This window comes from Anser brachyrhynchus, assembly GCF_964034855.1.
Source record: "Anser brachyrhynchus genome assembly, chromosome: 22".
Lineage (NCBI taxonomy): Eukaryota > Metazoa > Chordata > Aves > Anseriformes > Anatidae > Anser > Anser brachyrhynchus.
In genome coordinates this window covers 7,542,094-7,567,331 of record NC_137715.1, presented here as the reverse complement: position 1 = coordinate 7,567,331, position 25,238 = coordinate 7,542,094, and the positions used below count along the sequence as shown (strand labels likewise).

Sequence of the window (25,238 nt, the reverse complement as noted above, 5' to 3'; positions counted from 1 at the left end):
GGCATGGCCGGGTGGCTGTGGAGCACAGAGGGGGGGTCCGCCGGGCGATGCAGGCGCCGCCACCCCCTTGATTGGCGCTGCCGGGGACGAATGCCACAGCTGAGACGTTGGAGGCTACCTGAAGGACCCCGCATGTCCTCAGGTTTCACTCATGACCATCTGACAGCAGCAGCAGCTGCTCTGCCAACAGGCACTCGCGGAGCCAAAGCCTCCAGGAGTCGAAGGAGAGGGAAAATCTGGCCCCGAAAGGTCTCTCCTTGGGATTTCGCTCTTTCCACCCAACGGTAAGTGCCAGATCCAGCCCTGGGACGATGCCAGGCCACCGGGCAGGGGCTTGGATGTCCCCAGGTTTCTCTTTCTGGCAGTGCAAGCTAGTGACGGGGTTTCACCGTGGGGACAGCGAAGCCCCCGCAGTCGTCACCATTTCAGGAGCTCGGTATTCTGGGGGTTTGGGGTTTTGATCCCCCCTGTGCCAAAAACAGCCAGGAGCAGAGGGTAGAGTCCCTAGAAAAGGACCGGCAGGGTGTGGGGACATGGGTGTCAGCAGCCACCGGAGCTTCGGCAGCTTTATGGGACGAGAGGGGCGGTGGGGGGGAGGTGACGGGCCACCCGTTTGCGAGCCGCCGGCCGGAGGAAGAGAGCAGTGGGCACAGCTGAAAAGTCACAAGTCGCCTTTCTCCTGGCTTCTCCTGGAGATCTAAATATAAACCTCGGCCTGGCCAAGCCAAGGTTGCAGGAAAGGTCTGCGCAGTGCCTCGCAGTGTCCCCTTTCGGGAAGGCTCCTGTCCCCGCAGGGAGGCGGGACGCAATGGGACTGCTCGGCTGTGATACTGGGGACACCGTGGTGCGAGGCCACGGCCCCCGTCAGCACACAAACCGGCAGCACCAGGGTGCGACTCAGCTCGGTTTTGGGGTGCACCCCCGCCAGCCCTACTGCACGGGGCTCCCATTGCTCATGGGCCCTCTTTGAAACCCCGGTCTCATTTTGGGGTCAATCCAGAGGCACATAGTCACCCCGGTCCCCCCACCCGTCGCACTCAGCTGGATCTGGGGCTGATTTGCAGAGCGAGGTCTGCAGGAAAGCGCAAGCATTTCCTCCCTGCCCACCCCATCACAAGGGGATGCAGTGAGCAAAGCGCGCTGCAAAACATTTAATAGCGGACATGGCAGATGAGCATCACTTGCATAAAACCCCAGGGACGGCAGGATATGACCAGTCAGTCCTCAGCTTTACGGGAGAGATCCTGCACGTGAGGTTGATGGACCAAGGCTGTGAACTTCTCCAGTCTGTGCTAGGAAAATGCCTGACGTAGCGACAGTTCATGGGGACAGGGCACGTTTAAGGGAACTGGGTAGAGCACACAGTGTCCTGCTTTGACTCGGCCATGCTAATATTTGGACAGCATTTGCTGTTTTCCGCGCTGCGGTGTGTACAGAAGGGTCTGGTGAGCATCACCCAGGGCAAAGGGACCCCGTGGAGTGGGTCCATCTCCCGTGGGGAAACCTTGCATGCCGGTGACCCCAGGATTTTGGCTGCCTGTACGTCCATGGGCAGCAGCACGGTGCTGGGGTCCCACTGGCGAGGGTGCGGGTCCCCGAGCCCACCTCCACCCTCCCTTCCCCCCCACCATCCCCTTGCTGCCTTCACTGCCGCCATGCTCAGATCTTTTCCAAGGCTGACATGGGAGCTGCTGGCAGGGCCGGGAGGGAGGAGCAGGGCTTGGATGTCACCCGAGTGCCAGCAGTGGGCAGGGGGCAAGCACAGGGTCCCCGCTTTAACCCTTCCCAAGCCTTCACTGCAGCCAAATCCCCCAAATAAACCCCAGCGGCCACCCATTCCCGGTGTCCCCTGTCACCCCCCCGGTGGGATGAGGTAACAGCCCTTTTCCCCTGTCCGGGCAGGACGGGGTTAGCGCGAGTTGCTGCAGGATGTTGCAACCTCCTATTTCCATCTGCGGCCAGGAGAGTATCTGAGGACTTCACAGCTTCCAGCCTATGTGTGTGCCACCCCCACCTCCAAGTACATCGAGGTACCCCTGGGGGCAAAAAGGCATTAAAGCGCCCATGTTCAAGTAAATCCAGGTCAATAGCGACTGGTGAATATCAGAAAATTAATTTCCATGTGGCTCATGGTGCTGGGTGTGGGAGCAGAGGCAGCTCTGTGGGGGCAGACGGAGGGGGAGAAGGGGTGCAGGTGCCCTGCGCTATTGCAGGGGTTGCATGAGACCCTGGCCAAGACAAGAAAGCAAAAATCTGCCACGCTTTCTTCAGGGTTTGTCTATGTGAATCCCACGCGGGGAAGGGCAGAGCAGGGGCTCAGCCGTGGTCCCAGGGGCTGGCAGTGGCATGCCGAGCACCAGGGCTTTGGCTCCCCAAAGCCAGCCGGGGACGACAGGGACCCCTCCGTGAGCAGCTGGGGAGCAGCACCCTGGTTGCATGTGCAGGTGGCAGGTGGCATGCAGGGCGATGTATCACACCCTCCAAGCAAAGCTGGCGAATCCTTGTCCCAAAGCGCACCCCGAGGCAGCAAAGAAAAGACCTCACCTGCAAATCCAGCCTTTGGTGCATGCAGATGTACCAGCGATGCCAGCGCTGCTTTAACAGGCGGTGAGAGACCTTGGCTGGTCTGCACTGGGCTGGGGGACAGCAGTGACACCGAGAAGCACAAACTGGCTGCAGCATCGCTGTCTGTCTGTCCTGGCTTGGCAAAGGCGTTTGTCAGCACCAGCCTCGCTTGTTTTCCAAGGGCAGCTTTCCACAGACCAAGCCCTTTTGCTCGGCTTCGGGCAAATCGCAGCCTGCAGCACTTCACCCATCTCCCCAGCGTGATGGATGCTGCTTGGAAGCATCCTGCATTCCTGCATTGCCAAATATACTGAGAGGAGGATAAAAAACCATGGACAGCAAGCAGCACTGGGAGGGTGATGTTCTTGGGGACCATCAAAAACCTCAGTAATGCATAGTTTAATGCCGGCAAAAGAGGGATTATTTTCTTTCTTGCTCTCTAAGCCTGTCGAGCCTGCCACTATTTGAAAGTAGAGCTGGGGAAAGGATTTGTATTATTCTTTTTATTTGTTTTACTGGTGTTACTTGCTTGTAATTAAGCCTTAACATCAGCTCCCTTTAAAACAGGGCAGCCTAAGAACTGTGAGCGCACAGTGGGCTGAGAAACACAGCAGCAGAGGAGACACGGTGACCCACAGCAGGGTCAGGCAAATCGTTTGCTTGCAGAAGAAAAATTTGGAGACTTCGCATATCTTCCAGATAGGCTTTGCAAAGTAGTTACAGCCAAGCATTAAGGCATGCCCATATATCTGGGGATAGTAAACATCAGACTCTTAAATAGCATGTTATCGTCTTACAGAAAGGAACATAAACTTGTTTATAAAATGGCTAATTTTGTCTGGCACAACTGAGCGGTGTTTATCCTAGTTGCTGCTAGAAACTCATATAATCTCAAACACACTAATGCAGCTCCAGGCCCTGCTCTGCGCGGCGTTAAATCACCCATGCGCGTGACTTAAAGCAAAGCTCTCCACCCCCCACGCTATCCCTGGGCAAAGAAAAACCACTTCACTTCAGATTTTTCTCAATTTTCCCACTGTTTTTTCCAAAACTCAGGGAAAATACAGTGGGAAGTAAACACCCCACAGGACTTTCTCAAGCCATGACATCCCTAAAACCATTCCTGAAGGTGGTTTTTTTGTCTCCAACCATCAAACTTTGCAACAAGGAGCCATGTCACCCCTTGCACTCAGGCATCCCAAAAAAAAGCTTAAATGTCCCCAAGCTGAAACAAGACCCACGGCAGCCAATGGCTTCGCCGCCCTGGCACACGGCTCCCGACTCCTCCTGCGTCCCAGCCTGAACTAAGCAGGGTTTGGGAATGTTTGGATGTGGCCCTTCTGCCGTCCCCCGTGGTCCCTGCACTGAGCACTGTGGTGTAACGAGGTGTGAAAGGCAGCAGGGGACAAGGACACAGAAACCTCGGGTATTTAATCCCCGTAAAGTCCGTGGCCGTATAAATGCCGTTGTGACAGCATGGAGCATCCATGTCCTTGGGCTGGGTTTGAACCAAATAGGTTTTTGTGGGGCAGCAGTGGGTATCCCAGCCTATGGGATTTTATTTTTTAAAGCTAAACCTTGGATTAACGCACACAGGGTTGGAGAGGGGAGCGGCTATGTGGGTCTGAGCATGTGGGATGCCCACCTGCTGATTCAGAGCCTTCCATCTCCCATGGAAGCCCATGGGCAATGCGCGTCCTTGCCTTGCAAGCTCCGTTTGCAGCAGCTTTTGGCACCCATGTGGCTGAGAACCTGTCCCCGAGCTGTGACTCGTCCCCGAGCCCCGTGCTCCCAGCTGGGTCCCGCTGCATCAGCCGCCCCACCCTGACCTCCTCGTGGGGATAAATGAGCAAGGGGTGGGTAGGGCTGGCTCATCCTGTTTGCAGGCAGCTGCTGGGTGCTCAGCTGGTGGAAGTGAGGTCTCCCATGAGGTTTTGATGTGCAGGCAATGAGGAGGGTGGTGCTGCAGGGGTGGGCATGTGGTGGGCTTGGGTTGTGTGCATGGCAGGGTCTGGGGCTGCTTTCCATCTCACCCAGCCCTTGAGCTGCTAGGTGCTGGTTTATCCCTCCCTGTGTTAACTTCTCACAGCTATGAGCACGGGGGCTGCTACAGCTCTCCTGGAGCTGGCTTTGGTGCATGAGCTAATTGTTTTCCTGTTAATCCCTGCTGCGGGGAGTGCTCCCAGTGTTACGCACGGCGAGCACTTGGCAGAGCATTGCCTTGGTGAGTGAAGCTGATTTACACTTGTTGGTGAGTGGTTGTTTCTCATCTTGGACTTGTGGCTCTATCAGCCTCTTCTGAGGTCTTTCCAGAATGCTTCTTATTAAAAAGGACGACACCTGACAGCAGGCCTGCGGATGGGTAGGGACAGGTTCTCCAAGCCCCAGTCAGTGATTTTGCTATGGCACAGCAGATCATCAGAGGGTCCCTCTGCTGTGTCCTGTGTTGTGGACATCCCTAGAGATGAAACCTCATGGCAGTGGTGCCTCCACTTAAGATGCCCCAGTCCTATCTCTGTGCCTTAACTTGGGTGCCCAGCCCTGAGCATGGGGGAGAACCAGTGCATCCCTCTGGGCTTAGCAGGCTGGTTCTAAGGTACAGGGAACTCTGGCCTTGCGGGTGCCCTCCCAAAACAATGTCCTGGCAGATGGGCTGAGCAGCTCTGTATCACCCGCAGCCACCTCTCCATGCACAGGCCCACATAGCAGCCAAGAAACTCCTTCCCCTCTTCCTCGGCCCCCAGGAGGCTATTTTCTGTGCAGGGGTGAAGTGCCAGCTTTGGACAGGGTGGCTGTCCAAGCACTCTGACTGCTCACCCTGTTACCCTTCTGTCTGCCTTGATTATCCAGGACCAATTACGCAGCATCTCTGGTAGCTTCCAAACCGCCCCTGTTATTTTGGAGGCTGACTTATTTGTGTGGCCTCAGAGCAGCAGAAAATATCAGAGGAAACTGAGTTTCCATCAAGGCAAATACTGCATGGAGCTGTTCCCAGTTGCCTGCTGGTACTTGGTGATGCTGAACTGGAGGTAAGATGCTTCTCAGTGGTGACCCATGGTGTTGGACATGGGCAACGTGTCCAAAAACAACACCTGATAAGCTGTGCACATGGTGGCTGCTTGGGGGAGGTGTGTTTTTATCCCTGCAGAAGCACTGTAGATGCTCACAGAGGCTTTGGGGTCCCACCAGCCCTGCTAAGCTGGTGCCAAGAAAGGAAAGCATGCTGGTTCTGAGCTCCTTAAATCTCAGCTTTAGTTGCTGTAGAGACAGAAAATAGTTTGAGAGGCTTGCACTTTTTGATAGCTTGGTTTTTAAATATAGTTTAAACAAAACTTGTCCAGATGGAAAAGAAATCTTGGTGAGCAGTCTCTTGTTCCCAGCACCTCCATTCTCTGGGGATCCTGTGTCCTGGGCAGGGCTGGGGCTGAGCGCCCAGGGTGGTTCATGCCTGGGCAGCAACTGTTGCTGCTCCCAAACCACTTAAGCATATTGGAGGTGCAAAAAGCTGGATCTTGGTTTATTCTAGCAGCTGCTCTCAGGCTGAGATGCACCAGGCTGGGAGCAGAGTCCAGCCCCAATGCCATCCTGGCACCTGGGGGTGACTGTGTCCCTGGTGTGGCGGGATTCTGCTGTCAGCCCCACACCGCCGTGGGGCTGGGGACCCGTGGGGCAGGCCTGCATTCAGCCCCTTCTCTTTTGGAAAGCAGTGACTAGAGGTGGCTCGGTGTGGGAGCTGCAGACCTAGTCCTGCCCCTGCTGTCACCCTAGCGTCTCTGGACATCCACAAAGGGGACAGCGTGGGTGCATGGGACCAGGCACCACAGAAAAGCAGCTCACAAACATGCGGCATCTTCACGGCCAGAGCAGTATCTCCTCAGAGCCCCTTCTGCTCGGACCCAGGCCATGCCGGCGGCTTCAGGCTGTACCGACAGCCCCAGCAGCTCCCCTTGCTCTGCGCCCTACAGCCGCGCATCCCCACTGCCACAGGCCTAGTGCTCGATGCCGAAAGCGAAGCCGGTGCCACTCACCCGCGCTCCCCTCCTGCGCCGGCTCCTGCCGGGGAGGAATGAGCAGAGTCATGGGGCTGCTGAAACCTGACTCCGGCCCTGATGGCCGGCGGCAGCTGGAGGCCCAGCCACCTCCGCCACACCGCAGGCTGGGTGTAGCAAGTGGGGCTGGGGCCTTGCTGTGGGTTTTGGGGGGCAGCACCCAGCTGGGGGCCTGGGGGTGGATGGGGAGCAGCACCCCATGTGTTGAAGCCTTGTGGGGCAGCACGCGGCTGAAGGAGCCAGAGCACAGGCGTGATCTGTAATGTAGGCTTGTCCAAACTGCTCCACAAAACCCAGTTTCCAGGGAAAATGAGGCTGGGTACACCAGCAAACTGCTGTGTCCTCGGAGCCTCCGGGACAAGGGGAGGGTTGGTCCTGCTGGGGGTCCTGCTGCAGCACCCACCAGCGTGCCCCTGGTGGGACCTGGGCTGACTGGAGCCAGATGCAGCCCTGCACCTGCTGGGCTGCCCGAAGGGAATGGAGAGAGCAGGTTTCCAGAGCTGCTCAACAGAGCCTGAAACGGGTGTAAGTTGGGAATAACGCCAGTGTCACAGAGAGGAGAATGCAGCAGTGACTTTCCTCTAACAGATCAATGTGAAAAGCAACAGTGGGGTCCTGCTGCTGTAGGCAGACGTGGTGGCAGAAGTTCCCATTTTGCTTGCTTCCATCAGGTCCCAGCCTTGGGCCTGGAATGGCAGGCCTTCGGTACCTGACCTGGGCTGTGGTCAGCACCAGGCTGTGTTGGCAGAGGTGTGACTCAGTATATCCTATTAAATAAATCAATTTGCAAGGACAACAATTCTCCCCGTATTGAAACAGGTTCAAAACTGAAAAAACTGAAAATTAGAGCTCTTGATTTCTAAAGGCTGCCCCTTTTCAGCAGCCCAAGGCTGCCTGACAGGCAGCAAGTTGCTCCCATCCTTCTACCAGCTGCGTTTTGAAGCTGATCGCAGCCCTGGAGCGCAACCCCATGGGGGGTAGGGGCTGCTTGGGCTCAGTGATGGTGGGGGTCCCTGCCCTCTGATTGCATCTCTGGGGCTGGATGCCTCAGGGGGTGGGCACTGGTACCCCCAACACTGTGCCGCTGCAGGGATCACCAGCCCTTGGCAGCAGGAAATCCATTTTGCATGCTAAGATTCAATTCAGCAGCACTAGTAAGGGAGTGTGGCAGTCCCTAAAATGCAGTTATCCACCACTGCTTGAAATCAATACCTCCCTTTGCTTTTGCTTTTATCGCTGGGATTTATAGTCAGCAAAAGAATGTGTCGATACTGGCTGTGCACTGGCTTTTCCCACCAGAGCTATAACTGTCCACTTCTCAATACTTACAAATGGCTGGAGGTCTCAGTCTCTCAGCTTTAAGCATGGTTTGAGGTTGGGGGTAGGAGTATTGACACTAATGCTCTTTCAGGGGCAGCTCTCCAGCAGTATTGTGCAAAGCGTTGGCACATGGAGGAGTTGATGCTCAGGGCTCAGCTTGTTGGTGGGATGCTTGTGTAGGAGAGGGTGTGCACCTCACCTTCCCCAACATATCAGGGCTCTGCTACAGGCAACACTGATCTTGAATTTCCCTATTTCAGTATGCTGGGTTTTTTTAAACAAAACATCTTAATCTTTAGTTTTCAGATCATTTTTTTCATCTCTGCACTTCTCTTGCACTTCACTTTTTTTAACAATGGTGAAACCAGAACAAAAAACATTTCCCTCCACCTCTGATTCTGACATTGATATTTTTCAGAAAGCTAATTTTAGTCAACTTCAAGATTCTGGGTGAAACCACATGAAGCCAGCAAAATTTCCTGAAAATTCACCTCTGATGTAAGCTGGTCTTTGTGGGTGCAGCAGGCAGCGAGGTGGAGCTGAGGCAAGATGCCACCAAGAAAGAACATCCCTGGTGCCCAGAAAGCCCTTGCTGGGTGCTACAGCCCCTGGGTGCTATCACCCATCCACTCCGCACCTTCCCTCCGATGCTTTTAGTTGCTCTGCTTCTCTGTGGAGCCACCCTTATCGCTCCCAAATGGCCCATCCTATTCTGGTTTGGAGAGTGGCCCTAATCTCTGTATGAAAGTGCCACTATTGCTTTCTGGCTCGAGATAAGCCTTAACTCCTTCCTGTTGGGAGCAGAGCCACACAGAGCCGCAGGTCACTTTTGTCTCTTCGTGGGGATGGGAGCCGTGGAATGGCCGCTGGCCCATGGGACCGGGTTCCTCCGGCTCAGGACCCTCTTGCTCTGAGCCATGCAAGCTGCTTGCATATAAAAGGAAAAGCTAAGGGGAAAGAGCAGGGGTGGTGCTACTGGTACTGGAGGTGTCTGGTCTCGTTGAACAACCCTGTCTTGTTTGAAGCTGCACGTCGAATGAGCTGGCTGGTGTCAGGGATGCAGCTGCTCGGCTGGTGCAGCACCCTGAGGAAAGTCCCATGAGATGGTACTCTTGGTTGGGTCTGTGTGGAAGGAACGGAAAGGGTGCCTGCAGCCTGTGTGTGTCCATCTACGTGCAATCCATGCATTTTTTTTGTGATTACAACAGTTCTGAAGCTGCTGGTTGAAATAAAGCCACCTGCAGGAGCCCACTGAGGTCTTGCCACCATCCAGCTTCAGTGGCCAAGTCTCTAAATGCCCCCCACATAGCACCACCCAGCATCGACCCCTCAGCCCACCCTCTCCCCAGCAGGCCGAGCGCAGGCATCCTGCGAGCAGAATGAGAGCATGGCCGGCCTGCCGCACATCCCGGGCCCTGAGAACCTCCGCCCCTTCACCCCCGAGTCACTGGCTGCCATCGAGCAGCGCATCGCCGAGGCAGAGGCGTTCAAGGTAAAGCGGCAGCAGGTGGAGCTGCCCGAGGAAGAGGAGCTCAAGCCCAGCAGTGACCTGGAAGCCGGCAAGAACCTGCCCCTCATCTATGGTGACCCCCCTGTGGAGCTCATCGGGACACCCCTGGAGGACCTGGACCCTTTCTACAAGGATAAGAAGGTGAGGGACAGAGCTTAGCTCATGAGCATTAGGTGCAAGACACGCTGCCCCCCCAAAAAATAAAAAAAAACATGGACCTCCCCTTCTTTCACCTGTGCTTCTGGGTCTCATTTGAGCCCACCTTGGAGAGCCACAGCCCCAAATTGCTCTGGTTGCTTCTCCTCTGAAGCAGAGCATCCTTTCCATTACAAATTCTCAAGCTTTTGGAGATTGAAAATATGCACAGAGCTCCCACCTCCAACAGCACCTCATGGTCCGTGGGGGTTCAGGGTTGTGCAGCAGGACTAATGCATCACCTCTCTTTTCTCTGCAGACTTTCATAGTCCTCAACAAAGGGAAGTCTATATTCCGCTTCTCGGCGACTCCTGCCCTCTACCTGCTGGGTCCCTTCCACCCCATCCGGAGAGGAGCCATCAAAGTGCTCATCCATTCATATCCTTGATGCACTCTTGCCAGGGCAAATCCTGATGCAGGAAGGGCCAACAGCCCTGCAAGAGGGCTGAGAGAGGTGTTTTGTGATGCAGGTCTCATGGGCTGGTCCCCACCATGGCCAAGAGCCATCCCAGTGCTTTTGTCCCTTCCCAAGGAGTGGGTTTGGGATGCCTTCATGTCAGTCAGCACTCCGACACCAAGAGCTCAAAGCATCAATTTGGTTGGAGAAGGGAGGATGTCTACATGGTGGGCTTCCTAGGAAGAAGTACAAGTCTTCCAGGTCTGGAGAGACTTGGAAAGGAAGAAACATCTTTACAGGGCAGAGGATCCTGTCCCAAGTGGGTGGTGGGTGAATTTGGGAGCTCAAGGGATTCTTTGGGAGAGGGGAGGCAGAGGAACCAGGACACTGGGGTATGGGAAAGGAGGCAATGTGGGCAGTGATGGGACTTCTGGAGTGGGACAAACAGGAAAGGACCCCAGGAGCAGGAGGGGTCCTAGGGCAGGTGGGAAGCAGCCCCAGTAGGGGCAGTGACTGTGGCAGAGGGTTCTGAGAAGTTGTATCCTGGGGTGACGGAGAGGAGGGAACACCAAGGAGGTGGGAAGGGGAACAGAAAGCGAGGCCAGGGCCATGCATGGGAGCAGGGGACTGTGGAAAGGTGTGAGCATGGGACAGAGCTGGAACAGAGCTGCAGGAGGAGCGAGTCAGAGCTCGGGGACAAGGTGGGCACCACAACAAGAGGAGCAGGAGTGCTTGCCTTCCTACCCCCATTAGTACCCGTGCAAAGGAGGAATTAGGCAGCAGTCCCAGCATTTCTCCTTGACCAGGTTTTAAATTATTCAGCATGTTCATCATGATCACGATTTTAACCAACTGCGTGTTTATGACATTGAGCAACCCGCCAGCGTGGTCCAAGATTGTGGAGTAAGTCTCTGCGGGTCAGAGGGGGATCCAGGCACCCTTCAGAGAAGAGGTGTCCTTGGGAGATGGTGGTGGCCCTCTCGATCTCCAAAGGGACATCTGTGCTCTGCACCTTGCAAAGGGCAGGAGAGTTTCAGAGCTGCCCAAAAGCTGGTGGGGCCCCCTGACAGGGGACCGCTGTCGGTTGGGTTGGGCTGACCATGGTGGCATGGGGAGGCTGAGCAGATCCACCAAGCCAAGGAGCATGGACTGCCAGGTGGGAAGGGGGAAATGCAGCATTTTCTGCATGGACAGGTTGTGGCAGGGTTTTACAGAGAGTGCAGTGGTGGTGGGACGTGCACAGAGATCAGAGGTGATGCAGGGTAGTCACCCATGGTGGTGACGCCTGAAGGAGTCCCAGTTTGCCCTGTGAACTGAGGTTGTGGGAAAACCTCCCTCAGTGCTGAAGCATGTCAGGAACCCGGCAGCCCCTTGCCACACACTCCAGAACTTGCTTCCGAAAACTGTCCCACGGCTCTGGGCGCAGGCAGGGCCCAGCAAAACCTCCTGGGGCCCAAACTTCTTCCAGAGCTGACCCTTGGACCTGGATGAGCATCCCCTGGGTCACCATTCCCATTTCAGATACACCTTCACTGGAATATACACCTTTGAGTCCCTCATAAAGATACTGTCGAGAGGCTTCTGCATCGATGACTTTACATTCCTGCGTGACCCGTGGAATTGGCTGGACTTCATGGTCATCTCCATGGCGTGAGTGCAGTGGGATGGGGGCAGAGACCTGGGGGGGGGGGCCTGTGGAGAAGAGCTGGGAATTTGGGGGGTGGTCATCTGGCCCAGCCCCTGATGCCTTCTCCTCTCGCATCTTGCAGCTACATCACCGAGTTCGTGGACCTGGGGAACATATCTGCTCTCAGGACCTTCCGCGTCCTCCGTGCCTTGAAAACCATCACAGTGATACCAGGTGGGAATTAGAGAAGGGGTCTCCTCACCCTTTCTTGAGGTCAGAGTTTTCAATGTTCAAAGCTCTTAAAAAAAAAAAAAAAAAGAGTGGAAAACACGGTATTCAAAACTTTTAAATCATTTTCCAGCCAGTAATTCAGCTTTTGGGCCAGGCCCAGCTGATTTGACACCTTTAATTTAGCTGCACTCACTCACTGTTTGACTAAATTTTCTGTCAAGCCAGACATGGTGTTTTTAGGGCTTCTCAGAGATGTTCCAAGTGCTAACATTGGGTTTATGGGCCTGATTAATGATCCTGATACAGTTTTCACAGAATCACAGAATCATCTAGGTTGGAAGAGACCTCCAAGATCAACTAGTCCAACCTCTGACCGAACACTAGCAAGTCCTCCACTAAACCATGTCACTAAGCTCTACATCTAAACATCTTTTAAAGACCTCCAGGGATGGTGACTCAACCACTTCCCTGGGCAGCCCATTCCAATGCCTAACAACCCTTTCAGTGAAGAAGTTCTTCCTAATATCCAACCTAAACCTCCCCTGGCACAACTTTACCCTATTCCCCCTCGTCCTATCACCAGGCATGTGGGAGAATAGACCAATCCCCACCTCCCTACAGCCTCCTTTAAGGTACCTACAGAGAGTGATAAGGTCGCCCCTGAGCCTCCTCTTCTCCAGGCTGAACAACCCCAGCTCCCTCAGCCACTCCTCATAAGACTTGTTCTCCAGACCCCTCACCAGGTTCCTTGCCCTTCTCTGGGCTCGCTCGAGCACCTCGATGTCCTTCTTGGAGTGAGGGGCCCAAAACTGAACACAGTACTCAAGGTGCGGCCTCACCAGAGCCGAGTACAGGGAGACAATTACTTTCCTAGTCCTGCTGGCCACACTGTTTCTTATACAAGCCAGGATGCTGTTGGCCTTCTTGGCCACGTGAGCACACTGCTGGCTCATATTAAGCTGACTATCAACCAATACTCCCAGGTCCTTCTCTGCCAGGCAGCTTTCTAACCACTCATCTCCCAGCCTGTAGTGCTGCTTAGGGTTGTTGTGCCCCAGGTGCAGGACCCAGCACTTGGCCTTGTTGACCTTCATACAGTTGGTCTCAGCCCATTGGTCCAGCCTATCCAGATCATCCTATCCTCGAGCAGATCGACACACGTACCTAACTCGGTGTCATCTGCAAACTTACTGAGGGTGCACTTGATCCCCTCATCCAGATCATCAATAAAGACATTGAAGAGAACTGGCCCTAGTACTGGTGGACTCCACTAGAGACCGGCCTCCAACTGGATTTGACTCCATTCACCATGACTCTTTGGGCCCGGGTATCCAGCCAGGTTTTATCCCAGCGAAGCGTACGCCAGTCCAGGCCATGAGTAGCCAGTTTCTTGAGGAGAATGCTGTGGGAAATGGTGTCAAAAGCCTTACTGAAGTCAAGGTAGACCACATCCACAGCCTTTCCCTCATCCACTAAGCATGTCACTTTGTCATAGGAGATCAGGCTTGTCAAGCAGGACCTGCCTTTCATAAACCCATGCTGAATGGGCCTGATCGCCTGGTTGCCCTGCAAGTGCCGCGTGATGACACTCAAGATAGTCTGCTCCATGAGCTTCCCTGGCACTGAAGTCAAACTAACAGGCCTATAGTTTCCCGGGTCTACCCTCTGGCCCTTCTTGTAGATGGGCGTCATGTTTGCTAGCCACCAGTCGACTGGGACCTCCCCTGATAGCCAGGACTGCTTATAAATGATGGAAAGCAGCTTGGCCAGCTCCTCCACCTGTTCTCTCAGTACCCTCAGGTGGATCCCATCCAGCCCCATCGACTTGCGTACATCTAAATGCTGTAGCAGGTCGCCAACCATTTCCTCGTGGATTATGAGGGCCACATTCTGTTCCCCATCCCCTTCCACCAGCTGAGGGTACTGGGTAACCAGAGAACAACTGGTTTTGCCGCTAAAGACTGAGGCAAAGAAGGCATTAAGCACCTCATCCTTTTCCCCATCTCTCGTCACTGTTTCCCCCCACATCCAGTAAAGGATGGAGATTCTCCTTAGTCCTCCTTTTCGTGTTAATGTATTTATAAAAACATTTTCTGTTATCTTTAACAGCAGTAGCCAGATTGAGCTCCAGATGAGCTTTGGCCTTTCTAATTTTGTCCCTGCACATCCTTACAACATCCTTATAATCCTTCTGAGTGGCCCGCCCTCTTTTCCAAAGACCATAAACCCTCTTTTTTTTTCCTAAGCTCTAGCCACAACTCTCTGTTCAGCCAGGCCGGTCTTCCTCCACACCAGCTTGTCTTTGGGCACGTGGGGACAGACTGCTCCTGAGCCATTAAGATTTCCTTCTTGAAGAGTGCCCAGTCTTCCTGGACTTCTATGCCCTTCAGAACTGCCTCCCAAAGGACTCCACTAACCAGTGTCCTGAACGGCTCAAAGTCTGCCCTCTGACAGCGGTTTTACTGATCCCCCTCCTGACTTCGCCAAGAATAGAGAAGTCTACCATTTCGTGGTCACTCTGCCCAAGACAGCTCCCAACCACCACATCTCCCACCAGTCCTTCTTTGTTTGTGAACAGAAGGTCTAGCGGGGCACCTCCCCTGGTTGGCTCTCTAACCAGCTGTGTCAGGAAGCTATCTTCCACACTCTCCAGAAACCTCCTAGACTGCTTCCTCCAAGCTGTATTGTATTTCCAGGATATGTCTGGGAAGTTGAAGTCCCCCACGAGAACAAGTGCTGACGATTTCGCAACTTCTGCTAGCTGCCTGTATAACTCCTTATCTGTCTCCTCATCCTGGTTTGGTGGTCTGTAACAGACCCCCACCAGGATGCTTGCCTTGTTGGCCTTCCCGCTGATCCTAACCCATAGGGACTCAACCTTATCATTCCCAGTCTCGAGTTCCACAGCATCAAAACACTCTCTAACAGAGAGAGCCACGCCACCACCCCTTCTATGCTGCCTGTCCCTTCTGAAGAGCCTATAGCCAGTCATTGCAGCACCCCAGTCATGGGAGTGATCCCACCACGTTTCAGTGATGGCAACCAAGTCATAGCCTGCCTGCTGCACGATGGCTTCCAGCTCCTCTTGTTTGTTGCCCATGCTGCATGCATTAGTGTAGATGTACTTCAGTCGTGCCATTGCCTTCTCCCCCGGCCCTGACATTGTTCCCCTGGCACACCTCTAACAAGCCTTATTTCATCCCCATCCCCCTTCTTACCTAGTTCATAAAGCCTAGTTTTGTCCCCACAGCTGGCTGCTCTTGTGCCAGGGTTGGGGTATTTAGTGGACTGTGGTGCAAGTGCTAAGCGGTGAGGATTTTATATCAACCCAAATATCCAGCCTAGGGTGTTGGGAGCTTGTTATCAAATAACTCTGGTGTCTGTTTCCCACACCTGATGCCATTTCAATGCCCCATGTCAGTACCAGCCAGTGGAAGCATACAGAAACCATAGGTCAGACCCCCAGAAGAAGTGTGAGATTGAGCTGTGAGTGATAATTTGTTGTGGTGGAAAAATCCTGCTTCATCTTTTGTTCCTGTAGCTTCCACATCTTTTGGGTTCCTATTTGAAAGGTTTTATTTTGCCTCCATCAAACAGGCTAAAAACTGCATTTAGGAAAAAGTAAGCTTCTTTCTTGGTCCCAGGGCTCTTATTTCTGGAATGACATCCCCCCAAGAGGCTCTACAGAAATAGCAGTTTCAAAAATAAGCTGTTTTTGAATGGCTGTCCTAAGCATTTTGCAACATAGACAAGCCCTTGGAGAACAGGGTTTTACCTAAATAGTTTGGGCAGGGGGAAACTGGCATGATGACAGGGCTAAAAACCCTGCATCTTTGGAGAACTGCCTCCATACACATTGCTCCGAGCTGCTTTAAGATCAACGTCAGGATGTCCTGGCGTCACCCATCATGCACGCAGACAGGAACGAAAATTCCTCATCAAAAGCCCAGCAAGGATCCACGGGCAAGCCTCCTCCCTGCCGCTGTCTGTGGAGGAAGCAAGTTAATCCCAGTGCTTAATGCAAACTGTCGCTTCCATCACCTCTGCTCGGATGCCTGAGGGTTTCTCTGCCTGGAATGGACCAGCTGGGCTCCTGGCCACAGCACACATGAGGGTTTTGGACCATGGAGGCTTTTGTGCAGCCAGAGCCAAGAGCGGTGCTGAGCATCTTCCAACTGGGCTGCCAAACGGCTTTCCCATGTGCCACAGCAAAGTGATCTGTCCTGGTGGTTTGGGGCAAAAATGGCCAGATAGGGGCATTTGGGAAAAGTGTAAAGCCAAATGGGATGGACTTTGAGTTGTGATGTTGAGGTCAAAGCTGGTGCAGGGAGGCCTGGCTGCCCCCCCTCCCAGGGGGACAAATCTGGGGAAGGGTCGATGCTGCCCAGCCGTGTGTGGGGACAGAGGGGTAGCCAGGATACAGCATGGGGCAGGGCAGTGGGTCTGAGTCCATAGGGTGAAACTGGTGATACTGCGTGTCCCCACCAGATCCAGACCCTCTGGGGAGCACCATAGCGTGATCTCCACCAGCAGCAAACCAGCAATTAGCTCAGCAGCAACGCCTCCCTCCTAGGGCTGAAGACAATCGTTGGGGCGCTCATCCAGTCGGTGAAGAAGCTCTCAGATGTCATGATCCTCACCGTCTTCTGCCTGAGTGTCTTTGCCCTCATTGGCCTCCAGCTCTTCATGGGAAACCTCCGGCACAAGTGCGTGCGGTGGCCCCCCCTCAATGACACCCTGCTGGGGGACTTCGGGCTGGACAACGACACATTGGCCAATGCAACGCTCTATGGCAACCTCACTGACAGCATTGACAGCAACTTCACCAGCAACAACACCTTTGATTTTGAGGCCTACATCAACGATGAAGGTAAATGCTTGCTGCTCCCCTTCTCCGTCAAGCACATCACACTCCTTGCCCCTTGGTTTACCCCTCTCTTCCTCCATGTCCGACCAAGATGGTTTGTTCTCATGGGTCTTCCTGCTGAGGTGCTTCAACAGGGTTTGGGTTTTGCAAGGAGGTATGGATGGTGGGTGAGATGATGGATGTGCATACTCAGAGAATGGACAGATGGGCTTGAATCTTCCTTGTCAGGGAAAATGCAGTTCCCTTGGCGTGCTAGACTCTTCCAGGAATGTTGCAGGGTAGGGAGGCAACTGGAAAAACCGGCATCTCCATCTCTGCCCTGTGATAGCAAGGTCTCACTGTTCCCCATCAGGGTGAGCTCTGGGGGATGACTGCTCCATCTGGTCACAGCAGGGGGATGCAACCCTCTAGGAGGAGATGGGACTTGGGGTGGACAACCAGAGGGATGCAGGAATGACATTTCCCATTTTCACTATTGCTTCAGAGCAGGTTCCTTCCCCAGGTACCTGTGCCTCCGGCTAGCACAGTGTGCAACACCATGACAGCCGACAGGAGGGAAAGGAGGAGAGGTGGGATCAAGCACAGGTCCATGGACAGGTCTTCATGTTTGCTATGTCACTACCACTTCTTAGAGATGAGTTTGGCCCAAAAGGTGTTGTGAGTTTTTCTTCTTTCTCTTGTTTTTTTATAAAACACTCCATGAAAATGTGAAGATCTTGGAAAACCTGTCAGAAAGGTTTTAATTTGCCTTTAATTGTTGTTTTCCTATGGAATGGACTTTTGACTAATTGTGGCTTTATTCCTTTTTTTTCCTCCAAACTCCTTCTGGCTCCCAGACCCTGGGGAAAGCCCAGTCCCAAACACAGGCTCTGACTTTGAACTTCTGACCAAACCTCACCTTGTGCAACCAAACTGAGCACTTGCCAGACGCAGTCACACACACACACAAAAAAAAAAAAAAAAAAAAAAAAAAAAACAGGAAGCAGCATCCAAAAGCAATACTGTGTTGGAAAACACTTGGGAAAATCCACACGGGTCACAGATTGAAAGCAGACTTGCCTAGAGCAAGCTGTGCCTTGGGGATGGTCTCTAACAGAGATGTTTCACATCCCATTTTGGGCACTCAAATCTCAGCAGAAGGTTGGGTTACGACACGGCTGAGCTGTTTTGACCAGCTGTGTAAGTAGCTCTGGCATTAATTACAGGAAGGCTTCTATGCAGGGGTGCAAATTCAATATATAGACTCTAATGAGCACAGTGCAAATAGCAATAGTACCCTGCATCTGTGCCTTCAGGTTAGCAGCTCCTGGGGCCAGGCCAAAAACACATTGCCTGGAGCTTCATGAGTGGGACAACACTTCCCACAGAGGTTAAATAAAAGCCGGGTTGGAAGAAGGCAAGCATGGCCAGGGGTGCTCCTAGGAAGCTCCAGAAATCCCAGTGTGGGTCCCAGTTGCTGTGCTAGGTGATGCTTGAGGCCATGGGTGGGTGTCTCGAGGGGCTCATCTCCGTGTCCCTGGGGGCAGGTGACTGGTGGTGGCATGTCTTGGGAGCTCCTGTGGCTGTGGGTCTGTGCCTGAGCTGGAGAGATGAGCTTTAAGGAGTTCTGGTCTCATGTCTGTGAGCAGGTGGGGTTTTCCACCAGGGAGGGACTTGTTGGGATGGGAGCAGCAGGATGAAGGTGATGGCCATGGGCCATTTCCCCAGGCTTTTTGGATCCCAGGCTGCCGGTCTGCAGAGGTCCCAGCGTTCACTCATCTGAGCCCTGTCACCTCCCAGTGCTTTCATCCATCCCCGTGAACACCTGTGCTGGTAATGTCCCTTTGACCATCTGCTAGCCCACCTTCCCGCGAGGCCTGGCCCTGCCACTTGGCTGTTTCCAGAGCTCTTTTCGGGCTTGAAGCCATCCAGCTGGGCAGGTGAAACAATGCCGCGAGGTCTGAGCTGGTGCCAAGTAGTGCAGCACAGATAGCAAAGTCAGCAGGCAGGAGACAGCCCAGAGCCCAGTGCTGGGGGCTGGGATGGTTTCCCTGACAGTGAGGAGCTGCCAAGAACTTGAAAGTGAATGTTTGTATTTTTGTTTTGTTTTGTTTTGTTTTCCTGTGTCTCGCTCTTTCCCTATCTGCGAAGCAAATTTCTACTTTCTGGAGGGAGCGCTCGATGCCCTGCTCTGCGGGAACAGCAGCGATGCTGGGTGAGTGCAGCTCATGCTGCTGGCCTAGGTCCCCTCTGGCTCCCTGGGGAGGGGTCAAGGCAGCCTGCAGGACCACTGAACAGTCTGGGCATGTCAATGGCACCCTTGTGGGCATGTTTCTGCCGCAGAAAACATAGCAAGTTCCCACCTGCGGGATGGAACAAGTAGCCCGTTGGAACAGGCTGCCCAGAAAAGCAGCGCATGCCCTGTCACTGCAAGTGTTCAATGTTGGGTTGGTGGGGCTTTGATCAACACGATGCAGGGAAAAATAGCCTGTGGCAGACATCTAGATGGTCTTTAAGGGTTTCCTTGGAACCCAAACCGCTCTGCGGGCTGAGGGCGCACACGGGGTGGTGACAGGGCCTGATGCTGGCTGCCCTTTGGCAGGAAGTGCCCTGAGGGATACGAGTGCATGAAGGCGGGGAGGAACCCCAACTACGGCTACACCAGCTACGACACCTTCAGCTGGGCTTTCCTGGCGCTGTTCCGCCTCATGACGCAGGACTTTTGGGAGAACCTCTTCCAGCTGGTAGGTGCTCGTGGGACCCTGGCGCATGGCTTCAGTCATCCATCCCTCTGGGCAATGGCCTCAACTTTTATTTCATTTATTTATTTTGTATATTTACTCCTTCCATGCAAATACTCTCAATTCAATGTTGCCCCTGGTCTAGGACAGGTAAAAAGTCACTTGGTTGGCTACTTGTGGGACTGTTAGTTCAGGGAACTAATGGGGATCAGCAGAGACGGGGCATGGTCCTGTCCTGCTCCCCACCCTGAGCGGTGCAGGACGCTTTCAAAGCCCAGGTATGCTTCAGGGAAGTATACCCCTGTCAGCATATCAGGGAAATCAGGGATTTACAGGAGTATCTGGTACATCTCCAGCTTGAGATAGTTATCCCTCCTTACCCTCTCCCTTAGGTTGGTTGTCCCCTGGACTGAGGTATCCTATAGGTAGAAGCTGCAGACACCACGAAATTCCCCTGGCCAAATGGATGCAGCCCCGCCTCTGGGACTGATTAGATAAGAAGGGCAAGCCAGTGCCTGTGTCCTCTGGAGGCGATGGCACCCAGATGCAGAGTTAGAGAAGAACTTGTCCCAAGGATGAGACCTGAGCAGTTGGGCTGTGGGACATCGGCCCCTGTCCCAGAGGCACAGGTCTGCGAATGTCGGCCCTGTCTCTACGCATGCCTGCCCCAGGCTGCCGGTGGGCACAGAGCGGTGCAGATGGCTTTGCCGAGACCTCCAGCCTTTCCACACCAGTCCTAACCCAGTGCTGTGGACTGCAGGAAGGTCAGTTGGGCAGCGAGCAGCCCTCAGGGAAAATGGGAGCAAAATCTTATATCACTACCGTGAATGGGAGGGTGTCCAGAGCAAGGATTCTCGTTCATTACCACCAAACTGAAACCATGCTGAGGAGGTGTGACAGCCTGTTCCTCCCCTTCCCACAGACCCTGCGTGCAGCAGGGAAGACATACATGATCTTCTTCGTGGTGGTTATATTCCTGGGTTCCTTCTACCTCATCAACCTCATCCTGGCGGTGGTGGCCATGGCCTACGCAGAACAAAATGATGCCACGATGCTGGAGGCACAGCAGAAGGAGGAGGAATTTCAGCAGCTCATGGAGCAGCTGAAGAAGCACCAGGAGGAGCAAGAGAAGCAGGTTGGTGGAAAGCATTGAGGCCACAATGAGGAACCTTAGGAATAAAAGGAGAAAAGGAGAGGCAGTGACAAGTGTGGTGATATTCCTATTTCTGTAAAATCTAAGAATAAGCCCCACTTGCTCCCTACCAAACAAAGATGAGAACTGAGTACCTATTTTGGGGTCACCAGCTGAATCAAAAGTTGACATATTCTCGGGGGGGGGGAGGGAGGGGTCGGGAATAAAAGGCTGAAAATATTAAATTCCAACATCCAAACACCAATAAAAGGAGCACTGGGAGGCAGCAGAGAGGTGCAGCACAGGTCCGGCACAGCTTGAAAGGAAGAGGTGAGAAACAAGGCAGGAAGGACACGAGAACTAATAATAGGCCCTTCTACAGCACATCAAGAGCAGGAAACCTAGCAGAGAGCCTGCAGGGGCAGGTTACAATCAGGGCATGAAAGAACCACTCAAGAGAGATAGGGCAGTTGCAGCAAAGTTTGATGAATTTTGACCAACACTGGAAACAGAAGAGAAGACACAAGAGACCCTGAATCTTGCCCACGGAGGTCCCGGTGTCCTTACAGGAGCAGAGAGACAGTTTTGGGGGTCCAGCCTTGCAGGTGTGCCCCAACATGTGCATATCTACAGCAGGGTTTGCACTGATATTCATCTCAGATGGCATTATCAGGTGGTCTCTGGAGGTGCCTGGTGTCCTTCCATTTGCTCCATTGCAGTTCTGGGTGTTATCTTAGCCCCTTTCTGGTCCATGGGTTTCTCTCTTCAGCACAATACACCTACAAAAATGTGAGCAAGAGCTTCTCTGATGTTTGACACTGCTGCCCAGACATTTTCTATCTCTAGTCATCATTTTGGCATACGTCAGCAATGTCTGCAGGAGACGTGTCTGTAAATCTAATCATTAGTCTGGGCAAAAGACCAGCTTCCTCACATGTAGAGAGAGATACAAAGCAGTGTTTTCCTCTCTCTAGAGCCTCTCTCTCTTTGCTTATCTGTGCTGAGCCACAACATCCTCCAAGGAAGTGGCTTGCTCTTATCAGGCTGCTGCTGTTCACAGGATGGGTCTGAGCAAGCCCTGCCCCAGGGATGGGGACTCCAGGGCTGGGTGTGAAGATGGTGCCCTGACTAGTTCCCTGGACACATCAACCAGCGAGTTGCCCAAAGGCTTTATTAAGGGATGATTCTCGTTGATTGTCACCTAGAATAAAGGAGAAGATGGAGGGAAGTGGCTGAGAGGGAGGACAAAGCACGTATGAGAAATGGGCACTTGGATCCATTAACATCCAGAGAGCAAGCATGGAAATCCAAATATATTTTGCAGCCACAGGGAGAGAGAGAGGTTCCTGCTCTGCCACGACATGCTTAGTGCTACCAGTGGTCATTGCAAACTTCAAACATTAATATCACTGTCAGAGAAAACTGAATGAAACAACAGAATGTGCAAATGAAAAATTGTAAACCAACTTCTGGAAAAACAATTTTGAAATTCTGACCCAATCATTCACAACTTCAGTGCAAGTCCAAAAGTCTTGGACATCCCATTTCACCGAGACCCCAGAAGAGTTTGCTTCTCTTTCCATTTGAGACGAAAGCACATTCAAAGATTAAAATTTCCCTCAAGAAAGAAATTAGAGGTTTTGCATAGTTTCATCTTTATGAATTATTCACTCTGGCTTAGCGCGGTGGGGTATGCACTGAGAAGGGAAGGCTGGCAACCTCAGGCACGTGCTGCTGAACCCTTGCCAATAGCTATTCCTCATCGCTGCTCGTTAGGATGTGAGCTTGCGGATGAGCTCATCTTTGCCCAGATCTTGCAGCAGCAAACTTTGGGGTCACAAAGTCCTTGCTCAGGACAGTTTTAGGACTCAATTCATCCCCTTCCGTAGCGTGATGCCCCGCAGAGGTTTTGGGAAGGTGGCAGATGTGTGGGTGATGGAGATGTGGGTGGCTGCAGTTGCAGGACAGGCGGTCCAGCAGCGGCTCCCTGCGCAGCAGCACGGCCGAGAAGAAGAGCGACTCGGACCTGAACAGTGACCAGGACAAGGCGAAGGACTGCAACGGGCGAGTGGTCCCCAAGGTGGTGCTGGAGCGGTCTGCCACAGTGATTGAAGTACGTGCTCAGTCCCAGCCTTCCCACCCGACAGAGCGCAGCGGAGGGGCAGGCTGCTGCAGTGCAGGGTGCCATGCCCCAACGCAACCCCAAAGCTCTCTTAGAAGTGCCCACTTTATAGTGGGTCCTAGCAGCTGTTCTGCAGCCCAACTGCAGCTCCCACATTGCACCCCAAGGTCTCTCTAGACCATGCCCCCATGCCCATTTTTTTTTCTTTGTCTTCTCAACCTTTAAGTGCATTAAAAACGCAGTCATCCCTCTTCTAGTTCAACCCGGGCAACGAGGCAGAGAAATCAAACCACAACCACCTCACCGTGGGCAACCAAGACGGGCCTGGCCTTGAGAAGAGAGTGGGGAGTGCCATCAGTGTCATCTCCAACGCCGTGGAAGGTATGTCCTCGCCCAGGCGCAGACTCCATGTGCCGGCTGTTTAAGCACGACCAGGGTGGGTGGGTGGGCAGGGGGTGCTCAGCATGTGCCAGGGGCTGTCACACATCTCCAGCCCCATGCAAGGGGCGGCCCTGGGCCCAGGGTCTCCATATGGGGTCAATATACTGCAGTGGTGTTCAAGCAAGGTACTTCATCCCATCTCACGAGGGTGCTGCCCAGAGGAAATCATACAATTTCTCATGCAAAAGAATGGGATTGCAGTTGATTACAGCAGTCTTCGGAGTAAATCAAGAGCTGTTGAGCAGTTTCCCAAGAGCTCCTGTCTTAACTTTAGCAAAAAGTGCCGCAGGCTCAGCAGCACCAGGCTCCTCAGCCCTGCCCTCCTGGAGAGCCACTGTGCCCAGGCACCTCCATTCAGCCCCCAAACGCATCCTGTAGGTTGCCTAGGGCTGGATCTAGGACCTCAGCAGAGGTCTCTTCTGGTGGGTTCACACTTGGCCCACCCAGGGGAGGGCAGGAGAAGCCCAGGCTGACGTCAGTTTTTCCTTCCTGCCCTCAGAGCTGGAGGAGGCTCACCAGAAGTGCCCGCCTTGGTGGTACAAATTTGCTCACACGTTCCTGATCTGGGACTGCTGCCTTCCATGGCTGAAGCTGAAGGAGTTTGTCAAGCTGGTGGTGATGGACCCCTTTGTGGACCTGGGCATCACCATCTGCATCGTGCTCAACACGCTCTTCATGGCCATGGAGCACTACCCCATGACAGAGGAGTTTGAGAATGTGCTGACTGTGGGGAACCTGGTAGGCAGCTCCTGGTGCCCCGTCCTTTCCTGTTTAGAGCCATAGCAGCCAAAGCCTGGTGGGATGATCCCCCCAACTCCCCTCGTCTCACCAGAACAGCATGCTGGAAGCCCTTCCCAGCTGCTGAGAAGGTACTCGGGAGGTCTGGTCACAGCACCCCTGGGATGGGATGGGCTCCAGGACTTTTCAGATCAAGGGGCAGCAGCGGAGGTGACGTGGTGGTGGGGCTCCATCATCCCCTGCTCTCCTGCTGCAGCTTCTGGGCAGGTGCCCATCTCACCTGGTGCATCTCAGTGATGCCAATGTAGACGTGGCTTTGCAGGGCTGTTCTGTAGGGCCAGCTCCTATATCTCAGCCCAGGTCTGGCAGGAGCTGCTGCCAGCCCTGGCCTGAGCCGCAGTGGCCTCGTGGTGCTGGGTGGCTCACTCGTGCTGGCAGGGAAAAGTCCCTGCTGAGCAGCAGGTAGTGGTGCTAGCAGCATTAAAAATATATAATAGTAATGATTAAGACTTTTCCCAGTGAAATCACCACAAATCTGTGCTGTTCTGATTTCATGGGCATATTTAATGCCAAGCTGTGGCTGCTCCTCGCTGGAGCTCAGGGTAAAGGGCTTTCAGCTGGATGCAGGCTGCTGGGGGGACAGGCCCAGGAGGCCCCTGGTTGCTCTGGGAAGCTCAGCCAAGGGCCAGGAGAGAGGGGAGGGAGGACTTCATCTTCTCTCCTGCCACCTTGCCCTGCTCCAGCACCTGCCGGGGCCTCTTCGTGCACAAGCATGCGGGTGACATGGGGCCCGAGCCCCAGGCAGGCAGGGTGACGCTCAGCACATAGCTGCTTTGTCTCTGGTTTCATTCAGGAAATACAAGGGGATTAATTGGCTGTTGCTCGAAGCAGCATGGTCACGCTGCAAAAAACAGTTCCAGCTTCTCCTTGGCCGTCAGCGATTTCTGTCTGTGTGTAGAGCCAGCAGGAGAACCAGCGTGACCGTGGGGCTTTGCTGGGGAATCCAGGTGTCGCCTGGAGCAGGAGAAGCAACTCTCCTGCAATGGGACGTGTCAGGGAGCAACCCCTGGGGTGCTGATGCAGAAGCCTCCCTGCAGCCTCCCCTTCCGGCACAATTCACATCCAGGGCAAAATTTGTCACCGGGCACCCTCTGTGCATGCCATGTCATGCAATTACATCGAGGATGTTAATTGTCACATCGCTGATCCTGCTCTGGAGTAATGTGATAATGCACAGGGCTGCTGTAGCCCCAGGAAAAGCAATGTGTAAAAGCTGTGTTGGCTTTCATGGGGCCCAGGGGAGCACCAGAACATCCCAGTATCA

General features: G+C 53.7%; 1 protein-coding gene across 5 annotated transcripts in view; it reads left to right on the top strand.

Annotated features, from left to right (window-relative positions):
* The window catches only part of SCN4A (sodium voltage-gated channel alpha subunit 4), a 45,652-nt gene that overhangs the window by 2,086 nt on the left and 18,328 nt on the right, over positions 1-25,238 (top strand). For 3 of the 5 annotated variants that reach the window (XM_080565520.1, XM_080565518.1, XM_080565517.1), the window contains exons 2-13: positions 9,287-9,585; positions 9,899-10,019; positions 10,852-10,939; positions 11,558-11,686; positions 11,806-11,897; positions 16,468-16,764; positions 18,892-18,955; positions 19,343-19,484; positions 20,404-20,616; positions 22,571-22,726; positions 22,993-23,116; positions 23,676-23,914. In XM_080565520.1, coding sequence (XP_080421646.1) covers positions 9,322-9,585; positions 9,899-10,019; positions 10,852-10,939; positions 11,558-11,686; positions 11,806-11,897; positions 16,468-16,764; positions 18,892-18,955; positions 19,343-19,484; positions 20,404-20,616; positions 22,571-22,726; positions 22,993-23,116; positions 23,676-23,914 — 1,929 coding nt within the window. In that variant the 5' untranslated portion in view covers positions 9,287-9,321. Of the gene's footprint in view, positions 1-270; positions 285-9,283; positions 9,586-9,898; positions 10,020-10,851; positions 10,940-11,557; positions 11,687-11,805; positions 11,898-16,467; positions 16,765-18,891; positions 18,956-19,342; positions 19,485-20,403; positions 20,617-22,570; positions 22,727-22,992; positions 23,117-23,675; positions 23,915-25,238 lie in introns of those variants that run through there. The other 2 variants (XM_080565521.1, XM_080565519.1) reach the window with 2 other exon arrangements.